Here is a 15,472-nt window from a genome sequence, read left to right as displayed (position 1 = left end):
GACTGACTGCCAAAAGCCCACACTGTTCCCTGTGGCCACCCATCAGGCCTGGTTTTTCCTTTGTTTGAACAGGCTCTTCCTTTGGCTTAGATCTGGTGGACTCCTACTCATCCATCAAAGCCCTAGCTCCTCTTCACCCACTTCTCACCTAAATGACCCACTGAATCATTCAGCCAAAGGTACCTGCCCACCGTCCATCTATCCACCCCATAAGCCATCCACCCACTGGTTCTGGAAGTTATCCAGTAAGGGCCCTGCCTCTGCCTTTGTCCACTCCCTACCCCTAGGCCTCAGCCCCTGAGGATGCCTGATCTGAGAAAGACAAAGATGGCACAGATACCCCCAGCCCCATGAGGTCAGGGTAGGCCAGAGGGAGAGATAGCAGTTGGGGTCCCCAGAAGGCAGGGAGGGCTTCCTGGGGGCTCTCCTCTAGGAAGCCTTCCCTGCCTCTGTGGATTGCCCCAGACTGTCTCTAGTCTGATGCTAACCCAGTGGGACTAGGGGTGTCCATCTCTGGCTGTCTCTCACAGACTGGGGACCCTCAGGGTTGGGCCAAGTCACCATCCTTTCCTGCTCCAGAACAACCTTTCCATGCCCTCTCTGGCTCACCCTCCATGGCTCCCTACTGCCCCCCAATTTAAGCCCAGCTCTTCGGCTTGATCCATCCCCCAATCCCCTCTCCCTAGCCTCCCTCTAGCTTTCACATCTCTCCTGTCTGGATCCCCTTTGTTCATGATGTTCCTTCTGCTGGGCACACCCTTCCCTGCCCATCCCAGACTGCCTTTGAGGCTGTCACACATCAGGTCATTCCAGCCTCCCAACTCTGCTCACTCCCCCGCTGGGCTCACCACCGCAGCCCTAAGGGGCCGTTCTTCCCAGGGTGGTCCTGGCGGGTGCACCCACCTGCTGGGGCATCGGGAGCCGGGCTGCAGCAGGGTGTGGTGGGGCTGGGGGAGAGGCTGTGGGTGGGTGAACCCGGGAGGCTCTCGCTGGATGACAGGGAGTGGTGGAGGCCGGAAGAGAAGCTGCGGCTGGTGTGCAGCACGGACGACTGTTTTGAGATCTTCTTGAAGAGCGACTTCCGCCTGGGGGTTAGAAACCCCGATTCTTCAGAACCCCTGCCCCCAGCGTCCCGGGCTGCCCAAACATGCCACAGGTCCTGCATCAACCCTCCCCGGCAGCCAGCCCACCGCTCACCGGTCCTGCGTCTCCCGCCTTCGGCTCCGCTTGTTCCTGCGTGCCATGCGGCCCTTGGTCACATTCTTCCGTGCGGGGCCCACCTTGATGGAGGTGTTCTCCAGGGGCGTGGTCCGAAGGGCAATCTTGTTGCCACTCTGCAGGAGGGATGGCAAGGGGTCGCCTGTGTGCCTTCCATCCAACGAACCGTCCATGCACCCACCCACCCATCTACTCATCCATCGGAAGCCCCGGATCCTAACCACCTGTTTCTTACCTAATGACCCCACCACTCACTGGGCCAAAGATGGATGTCTGCCATCTGTCCATCCATCCAATGAGCCATCTACCCACCCACTGGTCCCAGGAGCTATCCAACTAGGGGTCTGCCTCCTCACCTGTGCCCACCTCCCCACCTCTAGGCCTCAGCCCCTGAGGACCCGTGGTCTGAGGGGGGCAGGAGGCAAAGATGGTACAGATACCCCCAGCCCCACAGAGTCAGGGTGGGCCAGAGGGAAGGTCAGGAGAAGGGGCACCCAGGGGGCAGGAAGGGCTTCCTGGAGGAGTGGCTCTGAGGCAGAGGGGACGGGGCATGCAGGGCCGAATGCGGAGTGGTATGGTTGGACGGGGAGAACTACACAGAATCGGGAGCTGAGGCCAAGGGGTGGGGATGGGGGTCACAGGAGCAGCCCAGAGGGTGGGCAGTGTTGGGAGATCCAGGGGCCCTGAGGATGGACAGGGGGTGGAGGCTCTGCGATGGAGGCGGGGGTGGGGTTGGGGGCCTGCACCTTCAGCAGTAGCTCCACGACGTCCATGTGCACCAGGCCCAGGACCGACTCCCCGTTGATGTGGGTGATGAGGTCCCCGGCCCGCAGGCCTGCCTCCTGGGCAGGGCTTCCCTCCTCCACATTCTGGGGGTGGGGGCAGATGGCGGGGTCAGTGGCCTGGGCCCCAGAGCTAGAGACCCCAGCCCAGCTGAGTCAGCTACAGGCCCCCAGCAAGCTGCTGCCTTTCACACTGCCTGGTTTCCCAGACCTTTCAGAGACCAGTGGGGAAGGGACAGGTCCTGGGCTGGGGGAGGGAGGACAAAACACCCACTGTGCGGGAGCTTTGTGCCCACTTGAGGTCTCCATCCCTCTCGCCTAATCCTCTCCCCATAACTGACAAGGACCATTAAGACACAGGTGGCATCAGTTCCCTGCCCTGGGCTCCAAAACCTCATAGGCAATGAGTACTCGCCTGCTTTCCAAGACTAACAAATGCAGCTCCAAAAGGGAAGCGCCTTGCCAGGGCAGAGCTGGGACTCAAACCAGGTCTGGCTGTTCCCGCCCATCCCAGGGCCAACTCACCCACACGACATGGTGCACGGTGTAGATGTCACTGTCACCCATGTAGACGCGGATTGCCCGCAGGCTGAAGCCGTACTTCTTGCCCGAGCTGTGGATGACAATGGGGGGCCGCAGGCTGCCACACACGGGGGAAGGGTCTCGGCTTGGAGAGGAGTCGCGGGACGACGGGTTTGAGGACACCGAGCGTGGGGACAGGGGGCTCATGAGGGGGCCGCCGCTGCCGTCATCTGCAGGGACGAGGTTCAGGGAGGGGGGTCACTCCCTTGTGGGTCCCCTCACAAGGCACCTTCCCCTCCCTCCACACTGATCAGTCGGTTTGTTTTTGTTTTTGTTTTTTGGCCACACGGCGCAGCATGTGAGATCTTAGTTCCTGGACCAGGGATCGAATCTGTGCCCCCTGCAGTGGAAGCTCAGAGTCTTAACCACTGGACCACCAGGGAAGTCCCCACACTGATCACTCTGGCTGCTTTGCTGCCGCTCCAATGCCCCAAACACCCTCCCCCTTCCCCTCCAGGCCTTTGCACATGTAGTGCCCGCTGCCAGGAATGCCAGTCCCCCAGCTGCTTCCCGTCTCCTGGGCTCAGCCCCGAAGAGCAGCCCTGGGAGCTTTGTGCCCAGGGACACATCACCTGGAGGGACCCCCTCTAGCTCCCGCTGGCCAAAGCAGCCCCCACTCCATGGTTAAAATGGACATGGACAGACAAGCAAAGACGAGGCTGGGCCGTGGGCGTCACCTGCCGTGATGATGAGCGACAGGGCAGACACTGAGGCTGACTTGGGCACGCGACCCCCGCTGGGGGAGGTCCTGGATTTCTCAGGGGCTGAGTCTCTTGGGCCCCCAAGGCGGCGGCCCCGGCCGGCATCCAGGGCCCTCGGCGTAGAGTGTCGTGCACCGGTGCTGTTGCTTCGTAGGCGTGCGTGGCTGAGGGCAGCTGTGTCAGCTACGGGGATCAGCAGGGTCAGGGGGTCAGTCTGCCCCTCCTCCATCTCACCACTTGGCCCCTCTGCCCTCAGAAGGCAAAGCCCCTTCTTCCCTGGTCGGTGTGTACACAGTCCAGCCTCCTGGCCTTTGTTCAGGCATTCCCTCTTCCTGCACACCTTTCTTTCACTGCTCTCCCTGGGAAGCTCCACTCTTCAAGTCCCCTACTTCAAGAAGCCTTCCCCTCACCCCAGTCAGATTCCTAACTCCCACTCTTGGAGCTCCCCAGTTCAATTCCTCTCTCCCGTCCTAATGCAATGAAGCTGGGGGGTATCACCCTCAGACTGAGGCCTTTGTTACACAAGTGAATGTTGTCTCTAGAGAACTCCTACTCATCCTTCAAAACCCATCTCAGATAGTCCCTCCTGTGGGAAACTCTCCATGACACCATCCCTCCCACCCTGGACTCCACCTACCAGAAAGGCTTGAGGGCTTGGGCATCACTGGGGTGGCTGCTGGGGGTGGGTCGGGCTCCCCTAGAATGAAGACGGGCCTTTTGGGGCCCACAGGAGCTGGGCCGGCTCCCTCATCCTCTGATGAGAAGGCAAATTTGGGCATCGTGTCCAGGTTGATGGTGTTCAGGAAAGATGGGCTAGGGCCCCGCTCAGGCTGGGAAAAGGATAAGTGGCAGGAGGAACCGGAGGATGTGCAGGACCTCAGCCTGTAGCAGGGAAGAGCCTGAGTCACACCTGCCAGGTGCCCTCACCCCAGGACACCCAGTCTCCCCTAGTGACCATACCTTAACTCTCAGCCTAGATTCAGAGGTAATTTGTAAATATAAGGTGAGCTCCCTCTGCCTGCTCTGTCCTCTGTGACTGCCCAGAGAACTCCTATTCAGTTTTTAAAACCCAGCTTCCAACACCCATCCTCTAGCAGACATTGATTATTTCTGTGAGTCTGGACATTGAAAGATGAAAGGGACTTCATGAGCAAAGGGTATGCTGGGCAGAGGAAACAGCGCAAGCAAAAGCCTAGCAGTGTGACGGTACATGGCTGCTTTAGGTTTAGTGTGGTTAGGAATGCAAAGCCAAAGGGAGTGATGATAGGGGCCAGGTTGGCAGGGGTCTGACAGGCTGGCCAATATGTTTTACCCTTTTCTACTGGGCCACTGGGAAGCTCTTTCCAATGTTAAGACTTTGTGGCTCCACCTCCCAGCAGGTTTGGAAGCTGGATCTGCTTATACTCCCCAGCCCACCTACCGGACCTCGGTGATGCTCAGCCGGCGCCCATAGTCCCCCTCACTGCTGCGCTCCCACCCTTCCTCCCGGTCCTCACTGAAGCTCCGTTCAGCAAAGGTTGGGGTGGGCTGGGCGGCCAGGAACTCAGAGCTGCTGTAGACCTGGGAAGCAATTAAAAATAACAGTAATGGGACTTCCCTGGCAGTCCAGTGGTTAAGACTTCGCCTTCCAATGAAGGGGGTGTGGGTTCAATCCCTGGTCAGGGAGCTGAGATCCCACATGCCTCGCAGCCAAAAAAACCAAAACATAAAACAGAAGCAATATTGAAACAAATTCAATAAAGACTTTAAAAAATGGTCCACATCCGAAGGGGAGTTCTGGGCAGAGCTCTGGCCCCTGAGGCTTCTGAGGAGGAGTTGCTACCATCATGACAAGCATGTATTTCTGTACATGAGCCCCTTTGGCAAACTGGTGACACCTACAGATCTCTTCTCAGAGTAGTATTTTTAAATGCATCAAATGAAATAGGTCAGGTTGCAAGCTAGGCTGATTATATTAAAATAATATTAGAATATTTTTTAAACCAGCAATATGGTACTATACGTGCCTCTTTAGTAATGCATTAAATAACAAGATCTAGCAGGTCTTATAAGCACCATAATTTTGAAGTAGTTTTGAACTTGAAAGATATTTTACAACGACTCCTGCGTGATGCGAAAAATCCATGATTTGTATTGGTGACAAAGTCAAGGTCATGCTAATATTACTGTGATTTGTTGCTTATATTACAATTGGAAAACATGCCAAATTTCAGTTAGAGATTAGTGAAAATAAAGATGTAATTTATTCCCATGCAAGTTCACAAACCCTAGATTAAGAAGCCCTTCAATAAATTCTGATAGTATCTGAAAAAAAAAAAATGGTCCACATCAAAAAAAAAAACAAAAACAGAAACAAAAAAACAGTAACAACAACCACATTCGTGGGGGACGGCTTAGTTGAGTGTTTCCTACATGCCTGACACTTCCCTGAGTCACTTCCTCAGATCCTTACTTACCACATCTCTAAAGACGTAGAGTCTTTAGCCCACTGTACAGGTGGAGAAACTGAGGCTCAGAGCGGCCTGGCTACCAAGGGGCCACAGCTGGGGTTTCCTGCTTGGGGCCCAGACCCATAAGCAGTGCAGGTTTTTAAATCAAATTATAAACAAAGGAAGGAACTCAAGTTAAGCTGATGAGGCTATAATATAACACCCAGCATAGCAGGTCTATTCACAATTGCCCCAAAGTGGAAACAACCCAAATGTCCATCAATTGATGAGTGGATAAAACAAAATATGGTCCAACCATATAATGGAATATTATTCAGCCATAACAAGGAATGAAGCACTGACACATGCTACCATGTGGATCAACCTTAAGAAGCCAGACACAGGGAATTCCCCAGTGGTCCCACATAGCATATGATTCTATGTATGTGAAATGTCCAGAACAGGTAAATGCATAGAGACAGAAAGCAGATTAGTGGTTGCTGGGGAGCGGGGGAGGGGGAAACGAGGAGTGACTGCAGCCGGGTACAAGGTTGCCCTTTGGGGATGATGGAAATGTTCTAGAACTAGATACAGGTGATGGTTGCACAACATTGTGAATGTACCAAATGTCACTGAATTGTATGTACAGTTTAAAATGGCTAAAATAGTCTATTTTATGTTACATGTATTTCACTACAATAAAAAAAAAAGAAAAACCCCCCAAACATCTTGCCCTGTTTCCTGAGCACTAGCTACATCCAGGGCCCAGGCTCACCTTGCTGAACCGGTGGGAACAGGATGAGAACTGGGGGATCTCCGTGGATGACTCCTCATCATTCGTCTCGTCATCTTCAGAGCCCAGGTGACGGTAACGCTCTGAGCGCGCTGCGGGAGGGAAAGGCATGTGCAGCCCACCTGATGCTGGGAGGTGGACACAGGGGCTGTGGGGTGATGTGGGGAGGGCCTCCCAGGTGGGGAGACACTGTCAGGGCAAAGGCTTTGTGGTGGGACCAGGCTTGGTATGTTTAAGGACCAGAGGAGGCTTGGGTGGCAGATTTAGTATCTGGGAATAAATCCCAGTTGTGTTCCTAAAAGCTGTGGGACTGTGGATGGGAATTCTTGTGTCTCAGTTTCCTCACCCTTAAGATGGGTTACCCAGAGTTAGGTAAAATTGTGCATCTCAAACATAAAGGATGTTCCTCATCTTACAGAAAAGGAAACAGATGCTCAGAGAGGACCTCTGACATGCCCGAGATCACACATCAAGTTCTGGAGGAGGCACTGGAAGCCGAGGGCATTTACTCTGTGTTTGGCCAGAGCCCCGAGTGGGGAGAAGGAGATTTGTTTGAGCTCACCTGAAGTGCTTGAGGGGACCCCCTCCAGCAAAGCTGAGCGAAGCACCCCACCCTCCTGTATGACAGGCAGGGCTCCATGCCTGGTCAGGGCTGACACTCAGGAGGCTGAACCTGCTGGGGGACCCCCAGGCGAGGGCTGCCACACCCAGTGCCTTGGTTTCCCCTCCCGCAAACCAAGGTGGTGCGACAGCCTCCTGAGCTCAGACGCATAGGAAATCCAGGCAGGGGGGCAGCCAGCAGACATGCCCCAGCTTCTTGGAAAGCTCAGGAAGTTGGAAGCTCCAGGCACAGGGCAAGGCACCAAGCTGGGGTGGAGACCCTGTTAGATACCCCTCACCACCCCAGGAGATCGTGGGACAGCACAGCCCGCCTCCTGGTCCCCTGCTTACTGTCGAAGTAGCTGGTGTCATCCTCAGCTTCAAGCTGCGGCACGAACTCGGCCTTGTGTCGCAGAAGCCCCGCCCAGTCCAGTGTCCAGAAGAAGGGGTGCTGCTTTACTTCGTGGGTGCCTCCTGCAGACATGCCTGGCTGAGCCCTGCTGGTCCGCACTCCCCATGGCCCCCTGGGCCAATTATGAACACAAACTTGGCCAACACAGAACCAGAAAGATAGGAGGGGAAACGAGCCATCCTTTAAGAGCCCATAGGGGAACCAAGATAGGGCTAGAACCCAGGCCCTGCTCTTCCCTCTGCTGGATTCTGAGATCGCATCACCTGGAGAAACCGCAGAACCTTAGGAGGGGGCTTTTTCCACATGTTTCTACCCCATGGAGCAGAGCTGACTGCATGAAGCAGAGCTGACTGTATCCTGTTCCCCAACCTCAGCCCCCATAGTCCTCTCCAGTGGCCAAGCTTCATCCTGAATGTGATCTGCAGTGGCCACATAATGGGTGGCTGCATGAATATTAAATAGTCCTTTAATCACTATATTGGTGGCTGGGGAAACTTGGGACAGTGGGATCCACTGGGCTGGGCCTTGGGGACCATAGGACAAAGCCCATGGCAACCTGGCAGGTTCATATACACAGCCTCAGTGCCCCTTGTCTGAACCAGACCCAGCTACCTGCTACTCTTCAAAGTCTTATGCTAGTTCTTGGTGAGCTCCTATGCATCCTTCAAAACCCCAGTTTCAAGTCCGCCTCCTCTATGCAGCCTCTCAAATAGAGCTCTTGTTTACCCCAGCCCCCATCCCACCCACACCTACGTACCAGTGCCCAGACGGTCCAGGGGGCTCTGTCGGAGCAGCCTGGTGATGAGGTCCTGGGCGTCAGCTGGAAGGGCTTCGTCCCCCTCTGGCCACATGATCTCGTCTAAAATGAGAGGAGGGAATGAGGGACTGGGGACAGCGCTTCCTAGCACCTCCTACTACCTCCCCTTTCTATGCTCCAAGCCATCAGCCTCCTCTGCTCCTTCAGCATACGAGGCTTGGTCCCATACAGCCTTTGTTCCGGCTGTGCCCTCTGCCCTGAGCACCTTCCCTTCATCCATCTCTGTGGCTCCCTCTCGCTCCTTTAAGTCTTTGCCCACATGTCACCCCAGTGTGGCCCTGCGTGACTCTCTATTTAATATAGCACCCCTACCACCCGCCCCCCCGCCCCCTCCCTTCTTCCTGCTTCCTTCCCTCCTCGGCATTTTTTGCCTCTGATTGCTCTGTAATTTGCTTATTTATCTCCCTTACTGTCCGTCTCGCCCTTGGCTGTGTCCCCAGGGCTCAGCTGGGGCCGGGCACGCCATAGGTGCCCAATCCACAAGTGGGCCTGCTCCCCTCCCTGGCAAAGGCAGGGGAACCACCGACCAGAGCCAAAGTGGGGCTGAGACTTAAACCTGGGGCTACAGGGCAGGGGGAACGCACCACTGACCACCTGGCCAAAGAGTTCCTCAGGGGTATCTCCGAAGAATGGCACGCAGCCCACCAGGAATTCGTAGAGGACGACGCCCATGGCCCACCAGTCCACTGGCTTCCCGTAGCCCTGGCGGAAGATCACCTCGGGGGCGATGTACTCAGGCGTCCCGCATACCTGGGCCAGGTGGGACAGGGAAATGAAAGACGGCCCCCAGCCAGGGAAGAAAGTGTGGGTAGAATTACAGGGATAGTTTATTTTCTCCTTTTTTGCTGCAATGTCTCCCCATGTCCTGGGCTCAGGCTTCAGGCAGAGGGAGGCAGCCCTGCCCACCTGCTTGTCCACGAACTCCCGAGTGTCCTTCTCGATGTGGCCCTCGTAGAGGTTGGTGGCCATACTCATGAGCCCGATCTTAGACAGGCCGAAGTCAGTTAGCTTGATGTGGCCGAGCGAGGTGATGAGCAGGCTGTGGGCAGGCGGGTGGTGCGCTCAGGGCTGGGGGGCCCGAGCTGCTTGGCTGCTCCCGCCCCCTCGCCCACCCAGAACTTGGTCCTACAGGAGGCGGCCCGACCCCTCCATGGATCAGAAAGCACTGCCTGTGCATGATCACATTACTGAAAGAACCAGCGGGTCCTGGGCAATATTACAAATTTGGCAAACATCTCTGTGCACCAACTGGGTGCATCTGGTGTTGCTCTTGAGCACCTGCTGTATACTCCGCTGTGCAAAAATTAAGTTCCTGAGAATCACAGCATGTCCCCACTGGGCATTAAAACGTTTCGTGAACACCTCCTGGGGGGGATCTACAGCATATTCTTGTACGTGCATCCACGATTTTAACAAACTGCACACTTTGTAAGCACCTATTGTTAAGTGAACATGTCTTTAGCACCTGCTGTGTACAGAAATATTTGTGCCCCTCATGGGCGCACCAATTTTTTAAAACTTACACACCTACCATGTATCCCTGAACCCTCCAGGGCTGCACCTTCCCACCCCGTTTTTCAGATGAGGGTCCTGAGCTTGGGAGGGGCAGATTCTGCCTTGGGGACACTTGGTAGATCCCACTCCAGGATGATCCCACAGAGGCCCGATGGGCACAAAGCAAGCAGCCTTAAAGCTTCGAGCACAGAGGCCCAGGTACACAGCAGATGCCAACACACATTTGCTTTGTTTTCTAAGCCACTCGCAAACAACAAGATGCCCTGAAAACATGCAGGGCTCTTAAGACTTATGTTCACACCTCCACATAGCAAGTACCTCCATTGGAGAAAGGGACCCATGTCCCTGGCACACAGTAGGTGCTCAATGCATGCTGACCTCAACATAAAAACTTTATAAAAAAACAGCTGCAGTGTTCGGGGACTGACACACAGTCATTGCCTAATAACTGTTGTTCTGATCACCTTTACACAGCTGGTGCCCAATAAATACACACCAGCTAAAAAATGTGCTTTATAAACTCAAAAGGGTCATCAGTGTGTGAGAAGTTAGTTATACCGCCGTCTGGGTTCCTTAAAACGGTGAGCACAGGCCCAGGTATACAGAAGGTGCCAAATACAGGTGCTTTGTTTTCTAAGCCACTTGCAAACTACAAGATGCCCTGAAAACATGCAGACTCTTAACGCTTACGTCCACACCTCCACATGGCAAGTACCTGAGAAACTCACACTTCTTGCCTGGTATCCAAAGGGCACTTGATGTAAGAGCAGCCCTTTCCTCTGTACACAGGAGGTGCTCAACTAATGTAGGGAAGAGTGCTTTGAAAATTATGAAAGGGTTACAAAGCATGAGGGATTATTCACACTCACACTTGCGTTTTTCAGTCACCCAGAGAGCACCGGGCACTCAGTAGGTGCTTACTAGAAGCTAGGATAAAATAAACACCCTAGGACTCTCTTTCTTCCCTGCACTAATACACAGCAGGAGCTCAAGACATGCAGTCCCTTTCTCTACACATAAGGTCTTGCAAAGTGCATGTCCCCGCTCTTTGTATATAGCTGGTGCCTCATAAGTGCATGTTCACTTCCCTTGTGTGGCAGCAGCTCTGTGAGTGCATGGCCCCTTCCCCTGTCCAGTCTGTGCCCCCTCACTTTGCCTGGCCAGCACCTCGATAAGTGCACTGTCCTTCCCCTGCACACAGCAGGCGCCTATTAAATACCTGCTCTCTTCGGTACACACCAGGTGCTCAACATTGCCAAGATCCCTGCTTTCTACCAGCAGCGGGCCCATGATGCCAGCAGAATCTAGATGGTGGGGCTCCTGAGCAGCCCCAGACCCACTCAGAGGCCCCGCCCCCAGGCTACTCTGAGCCCCGCCCCCTGAGAGCCGGGGCCACTCACTTGTCCGGCTTGAGGTCCCTGTGCACGATGCCATAGTTGTGCAGGTACTCCAGCGCGAGCACCGTCTCGGCGAAGTACATGCGGGCCATATCCACAGGCAGCGGGCCCATGTTCTTTAGGAGCGTGGCACAGTCGCCGCCTGCAGAGGGGTGGACGTGCTCACAGAGGCCCTCGGCTCTACAGCCATGCCCAGACTTGTGCCTATGTGCCTTCCCCACCTTCTGCAAAGTGTCTCCAATCTGTCCTGAATTGGGGTGGGGAACTGGGAAGGGCGGGAGGATAGGCAGACCCTGCCTTCTGATTTTCCCCTGGCAGGGCAGCAGCTCTGTTAAGTGCACAGTCCCTTCCCTTGTACACAGCTGGTGCCTCCTAAGTGCATGCTTCCTCTCCTCACCTGGCAGCACCTTGGTAAATGCACGTCCTGCACTTACCTGAAGACCCTGCTCTTTCCTGAACTGCAAACCTGATCCCACAACTCCTCACCCTGGTCCCCAACCCTCCTAGTCCTTGTGATGCACGCCTCCCTCCCTTCGCTGCTCTTGCTCTAGCCTCTAGGCCTCTGACCACCAGTCCCTCCTGCCTAGGCTGTCCATCCGACCCCTATACCCTAGGGTCCTGCCCTCACACTTCTCTTTGGGATCCCCCAGCTCCAACTCCCTGAGGCTGGGACCCCATGGAGGACAGAGCAGACTGCGGGCTTGGTCAAAGGAGGGGTAAGGTATTTCTTCTGGATAAGGAGTAAGCTCTCCATTGCTGTGGAGGCATGCAAGCCCCAGTGACCGCACCTTCCACATACTCCATAACCATGCACAAGTGGCGCCGGGTCTCGAACGAGCAGAACATGCTGACCACAAACGGGTTCTCAGCGAAGGTGAGGATGTCGCGCTCCACGAAGACCTGCTGGATCTGGTTGCGAAGGATCAGGTTCTGCTTGTTGATCTTCTTGATGGCAAAGCGCTGCCTCGTTTCCCGGTGCCGCACCAGGTAGACGGCCCTGGGGCAGGGGGTGGGCGGAGCTGGGCTCGCTGAGGCCCGAGATCCAGGTCCCAGCAAGCACTGGGACCCGACCTGGGTCCAGAACCCAACCCGTCGTGCCTTTGCCTGTGCTGTGCCCTCCACCCGGGACACCTGTTCTCTTTACCTGGCCCTCCCTTCTCCCAAAGCAGCCACCCCATGGGTTTAAGCCACTCTCCCTGGTGTCATATAAAGAGCCAAAGATGACCCCTAGGTTGTTTATTTCTTCACAGCCGACTGAGACCCATTAGCTCAAAAGCACATACTCAAATTGCTTTAACTACAAGTCAAATAAGCAGATTTTTAGCCATTTAGAGCCTGCTGGTTTTGCATACCTTGTAGATAAGATAAACGCTGGGGCTACTAAAGACCCCAAGCTGCTCCTGCCCTGTGGAGCTCTCTGACCCAGAGACTCCCCACTGTGCTGCGGACACATAAGCCTGGACACAGAAGCCTCCTCTGCAAGCCCCCCTCCGTCCCAGACCCCACACCGGTCTTATGCTGTGAGGGACTCCTCCCCGCTCCCAACCCCCCCTCCCCCAAAGCAAATCCGTCAAAGCGGCACTTAAAGAATGCTTGGCGCACGCTACTGCCATCGTGTGGCCATCTTTTTCCTTGCTCAGTCCTCAAATTCCTAGTACCCCAAACACCTGGGGCAAGTAAGGACCTAGATCACGGACAAGCCCTTCCAAGACCATGCCCCTGCTGTTTTGTGCCTCCACTTCCCTCTTCAGGCCTCAGTTTCCCTGTCTGCACACTCAGGGACTGTGTGGGTTTCAGCCATCCCCATGGGCATCTGAGAAACGGGTCTACGGGGTACCCAAGGACTCACCCGTAGGCCCCATTGCTAATGAGTTTGATAGTCTCGAAGTCGCTCTCACAGGGCTTCCTCCGTGAAGGGCCGACCAGGGCACGACTCTGGGGGGGTGGCAAGAGGGGTCAGGGTCCTGCCCCACCACAGAGCAGGCTGTGTTCTTCCTGCCCCCAAGTCCCAACTGCTGGTCCTGGCACCTGATGCTACTTCTTCTCCTATACAAACTTCTCAAACTCAGCTTCCGAGTTTGAGCTTTTGCTTAAGCCATGCATGCCCTCCTTCCAGAAAACTCCTACACATTCTGCAAAGCTCCCCTTTCCAGTGCCCCCTCCAACCCTGCCCTGCCCATCCTCCATGGCAGGGCAAACTCACCTGCCCCCACCATCCCCCCCCAAGTCACAGGCGTTCATTAAGCACCTGCTATATGCAAAACCTCAGCAAACAGCAAACCCAGCCCTTCTCATGGCCACCTGGTCTACTGTCAAAAGAACAAGACAGGTGGGGCCGCCAAAGCTCTGCGTCTTACTTCTGGGGACTCCGGTGCTGGGGGCTGTCCTCCACTGTCATCAAGGTGACTCAGAGGCACCATCTCTGTAAAGTGAGGGAGGAGCCTCAAATGGGGTTTCTGAGCCCTGCCCCTCCACCACCCAGAGACTTCCAGAGGCCTCCAGGGCTCATCCTGGGCTGGGGAAATGGTGCCTCCCCTGACCAGCTCCCACGATGCTGTCATTCAGCCTCTACTGCGTCCAGGTGTCGGTCAAACCCAGGAGGCTGGACTGAACAACGACTAAGGAACCTTCTAGAAGGGCCAGTGGGAAGCCCAGGCTCCGAATGCTCAGCCTACCTTGAACCCTGGCCCCAAGTATTGGGCCTGTGAACACCAGCTGTGACGCCACCCCTCTGGGTGATGGCTCCTAACATCCTCCTCAGCTCAGGGCATGGCCCAGGGGAGCCCCCTTAGTTTCCAGCCCTGGGGCTTAGCAGAGGGGCGGCCCCGGGTGGGAGTGTGCAGTTGGTGAACATCAGCAGTGACGGTGGCCATGAAGACAGTGTCTTGCGGTCACAGAGCAGGGCTAAGATGGGGCAGTGGAGCCTCAGGGTGAGGGAGGCCCGGGTTCAAATGCAGCCCGCCTGTCCCACTGTCAGTGGGCCCACTGCGCGGTGCTGGGTAGATGATCTGCCCCCGCAGCCTCAGCTGCCACCTGCCTGCCTGGCCACTTCGTGTTTCCTCTGACACCCGGGCCCACCCACAGTGCCACCTGTGTCATCTTCATGAGACAGAAAAGAGGTTGGCTGCAGCCACACGGCTAGTCCACGGGCGATCTGGCCTCGGGCACACATGGGCCTGAACCTCAGCTCAATCTCATCTGCCTGGAGCCTCAGTCTCTCCAGCTTAAAATGGGGACAACGGCAGCCCAATCCCAGCGGACGCTGGCCACTGCGGCTGGTCCCTGCTGACCCCGTCGCCTCCCCCCAGCTCCCCTCCTTCCTCAGCCACACCCCTTTCCTCGCTGCTCTTCCAACACGCCAGACACAGGCCCACCTCAGGACCTTTGCCTTCACCATTCCCTCCGCCCGGTTCATTTTCTCTCTCCCCTAAATCTGCACACCTTTCCATCCTCCAGGCCCCAGCCTGAATATCCTCCCTTCCCACAGCTCCCCCAACCACCCCTGGACCAGGCAAGGTTCAAGTTCAATGCTCCCCTAGCACCATGTCTCGGTTGTTCCCCTGTCCTGGCTGGGGGGCTCTCGACCACCTCGGTCGTGCCCATGGGCTGACCCGTCTGATTCCCACTTCCCAGGTCCCACTTCCCGGGCCACAGTAGGATGAAACTGGGAAAGTGCTTTGTGAATTCACAGGACAACGTGAATGCCGCTGCTAAAGGTGGTCCCCTGGCACCCTGGCCCAAGTTGACTTAGCATTTGAGGACTTGGCAGGTCAGGGGCTCCAACTTGTGGCCACCTTACCCCGGAATCCTGGGCACTTTCCCCATAATATGCCCTGCAGGTGGCTGAGGACAGGGCCAAAGAGAGAGGAAGGACAGTGTGGCGGCTCTGGAGTCAGATGGGCATGGGCTGGAATCCCGGCTCCACCGCAATCTCGCCCCAGTTTCTTCTTTCTGCCCCACCCCAAGCTCACCCTGGAGGGGGTCCTTAGCCAGGCCCAGCTGCCCAATGATGTACCGCGGCAGGTCCGTCTTGATGCCCTGGCCCTCGCGGGCCTGGCCCTCGGCAGCCTCCAGCAGGTGGTAAAACTCCTCAGGGTCAAACTCCTGGGGGTGCAGAGGGGTTGGTCAGCCGAGGCCTGGTCCCACCTGCAAGCCTTTGCACATGCCGCTCCCTCTGTCTGAAGCATCCTCACCAGTGGCTCCAACTCGTCCCCGGGATCTTAGCT

At 56.0% G+C, this 15,472-nt stretch overlaps 1 protein-coding gene across 16 annotated transcripts in view; it reads right to left on the bottom strand.

Annotated features, from left to right (window-relative positions):
- Nucleotides 1–15,472, bottom strand: part of MAST3 (microtubule associated serine/threonine kinase 3) — a gene marked incomplete at its 5' end in the record, with an annotated part of 36,550 nt that overhangs the window by 2,155 nt on the left and 18,923 nt on the right. For all 16 annotated transcript variants that reach the window (XM_082457449.1, XM_082457450.1, XM_082457456.1 and 13 more), the window contains 17 exons: nucleotides 904–1,085; nucleotides 1,198–1,334; nucleotides 1,965–2,087; nucleotides 2,526–2,752; nucleotides 3,260–3,466; nucleotides 3,921–4,165; nucleotides 4,704–4,843; nucleotides 6,488–6,597; nucleotides 7,457–7,579; nucleotides 8,275–8,376; nucleotides 8,919–9,084; nucleotides 9,241–9,373; nucleotides 11,250–11,388; nucleotides 12,035–12,243; nucleotides 13,096–13,181; nucleotides 13,604–13,668; nucleotides 15,218–15,350. In XM_082457449.1, coding sequence (XP_082313575.1) covers nucleotides 904–1,085; nucleotides 1,198–1,334; nucleotides 1,965–2,087; nucleotides 2,526–2,752; nucleotides 3,260–3,466; nucleotides 3,921–4,165; nucleotides 4,704–4,843; nucleotides 6,488–6,597; nucleotides 7,457–7,579; nucleotides 8,275–8,376; nucleotides 8,919–9,084; nucleotides 9,241–9,373; nucleotides 11,250–11,388; nucleotides 12,035–12,243; nucleotides 13,096–13,181; nucleotides 13,604–13,668; nucleotides 15,218–15,350 — 2,527 coding nt within the window. The remainder of the gene's footprint in view (nucleotides 1–903; nucleotides 1,086–1,197; nucleotides 1,335–1,964; nucleotides 2,088–2,525; nucleotides 2,753–3,259; nucleotides 3,467–3,920; nucleotides 4,166–4,703; nucleotides 4,844–6,487; nucleotides 6,598–7,456; nucleotides 7,580–8,274; nucleotides 8,377–8,918; nucleotides 9,085–9,240; nucleotides 9,374–11,249; nucleotides 11,389–12,034; nucleotides 12,244–13,095; nucleotides 13,182–13,603; nucleotides 13,669–15,217; nucleotides 15,351–15,472) is intronic.

Source organism: Balaenoptera physalus, assembly GCF_965194825.1.
Source record: "Balaenoptera physalus genome assembly, chromosome: 3".
Taxonomy (NCBI): domain Eukaryota; kingdom Metazoa; phylum Chordata; class Mammalia; order Artiodactyla; family Balaenopteridae; genus Balaenoptera; species Balaenoptera physalus.
Note: the sequence above shows the minus strand (reverse complement) of the source record. Positions and strands in the feature narration are given on the sequence as shown.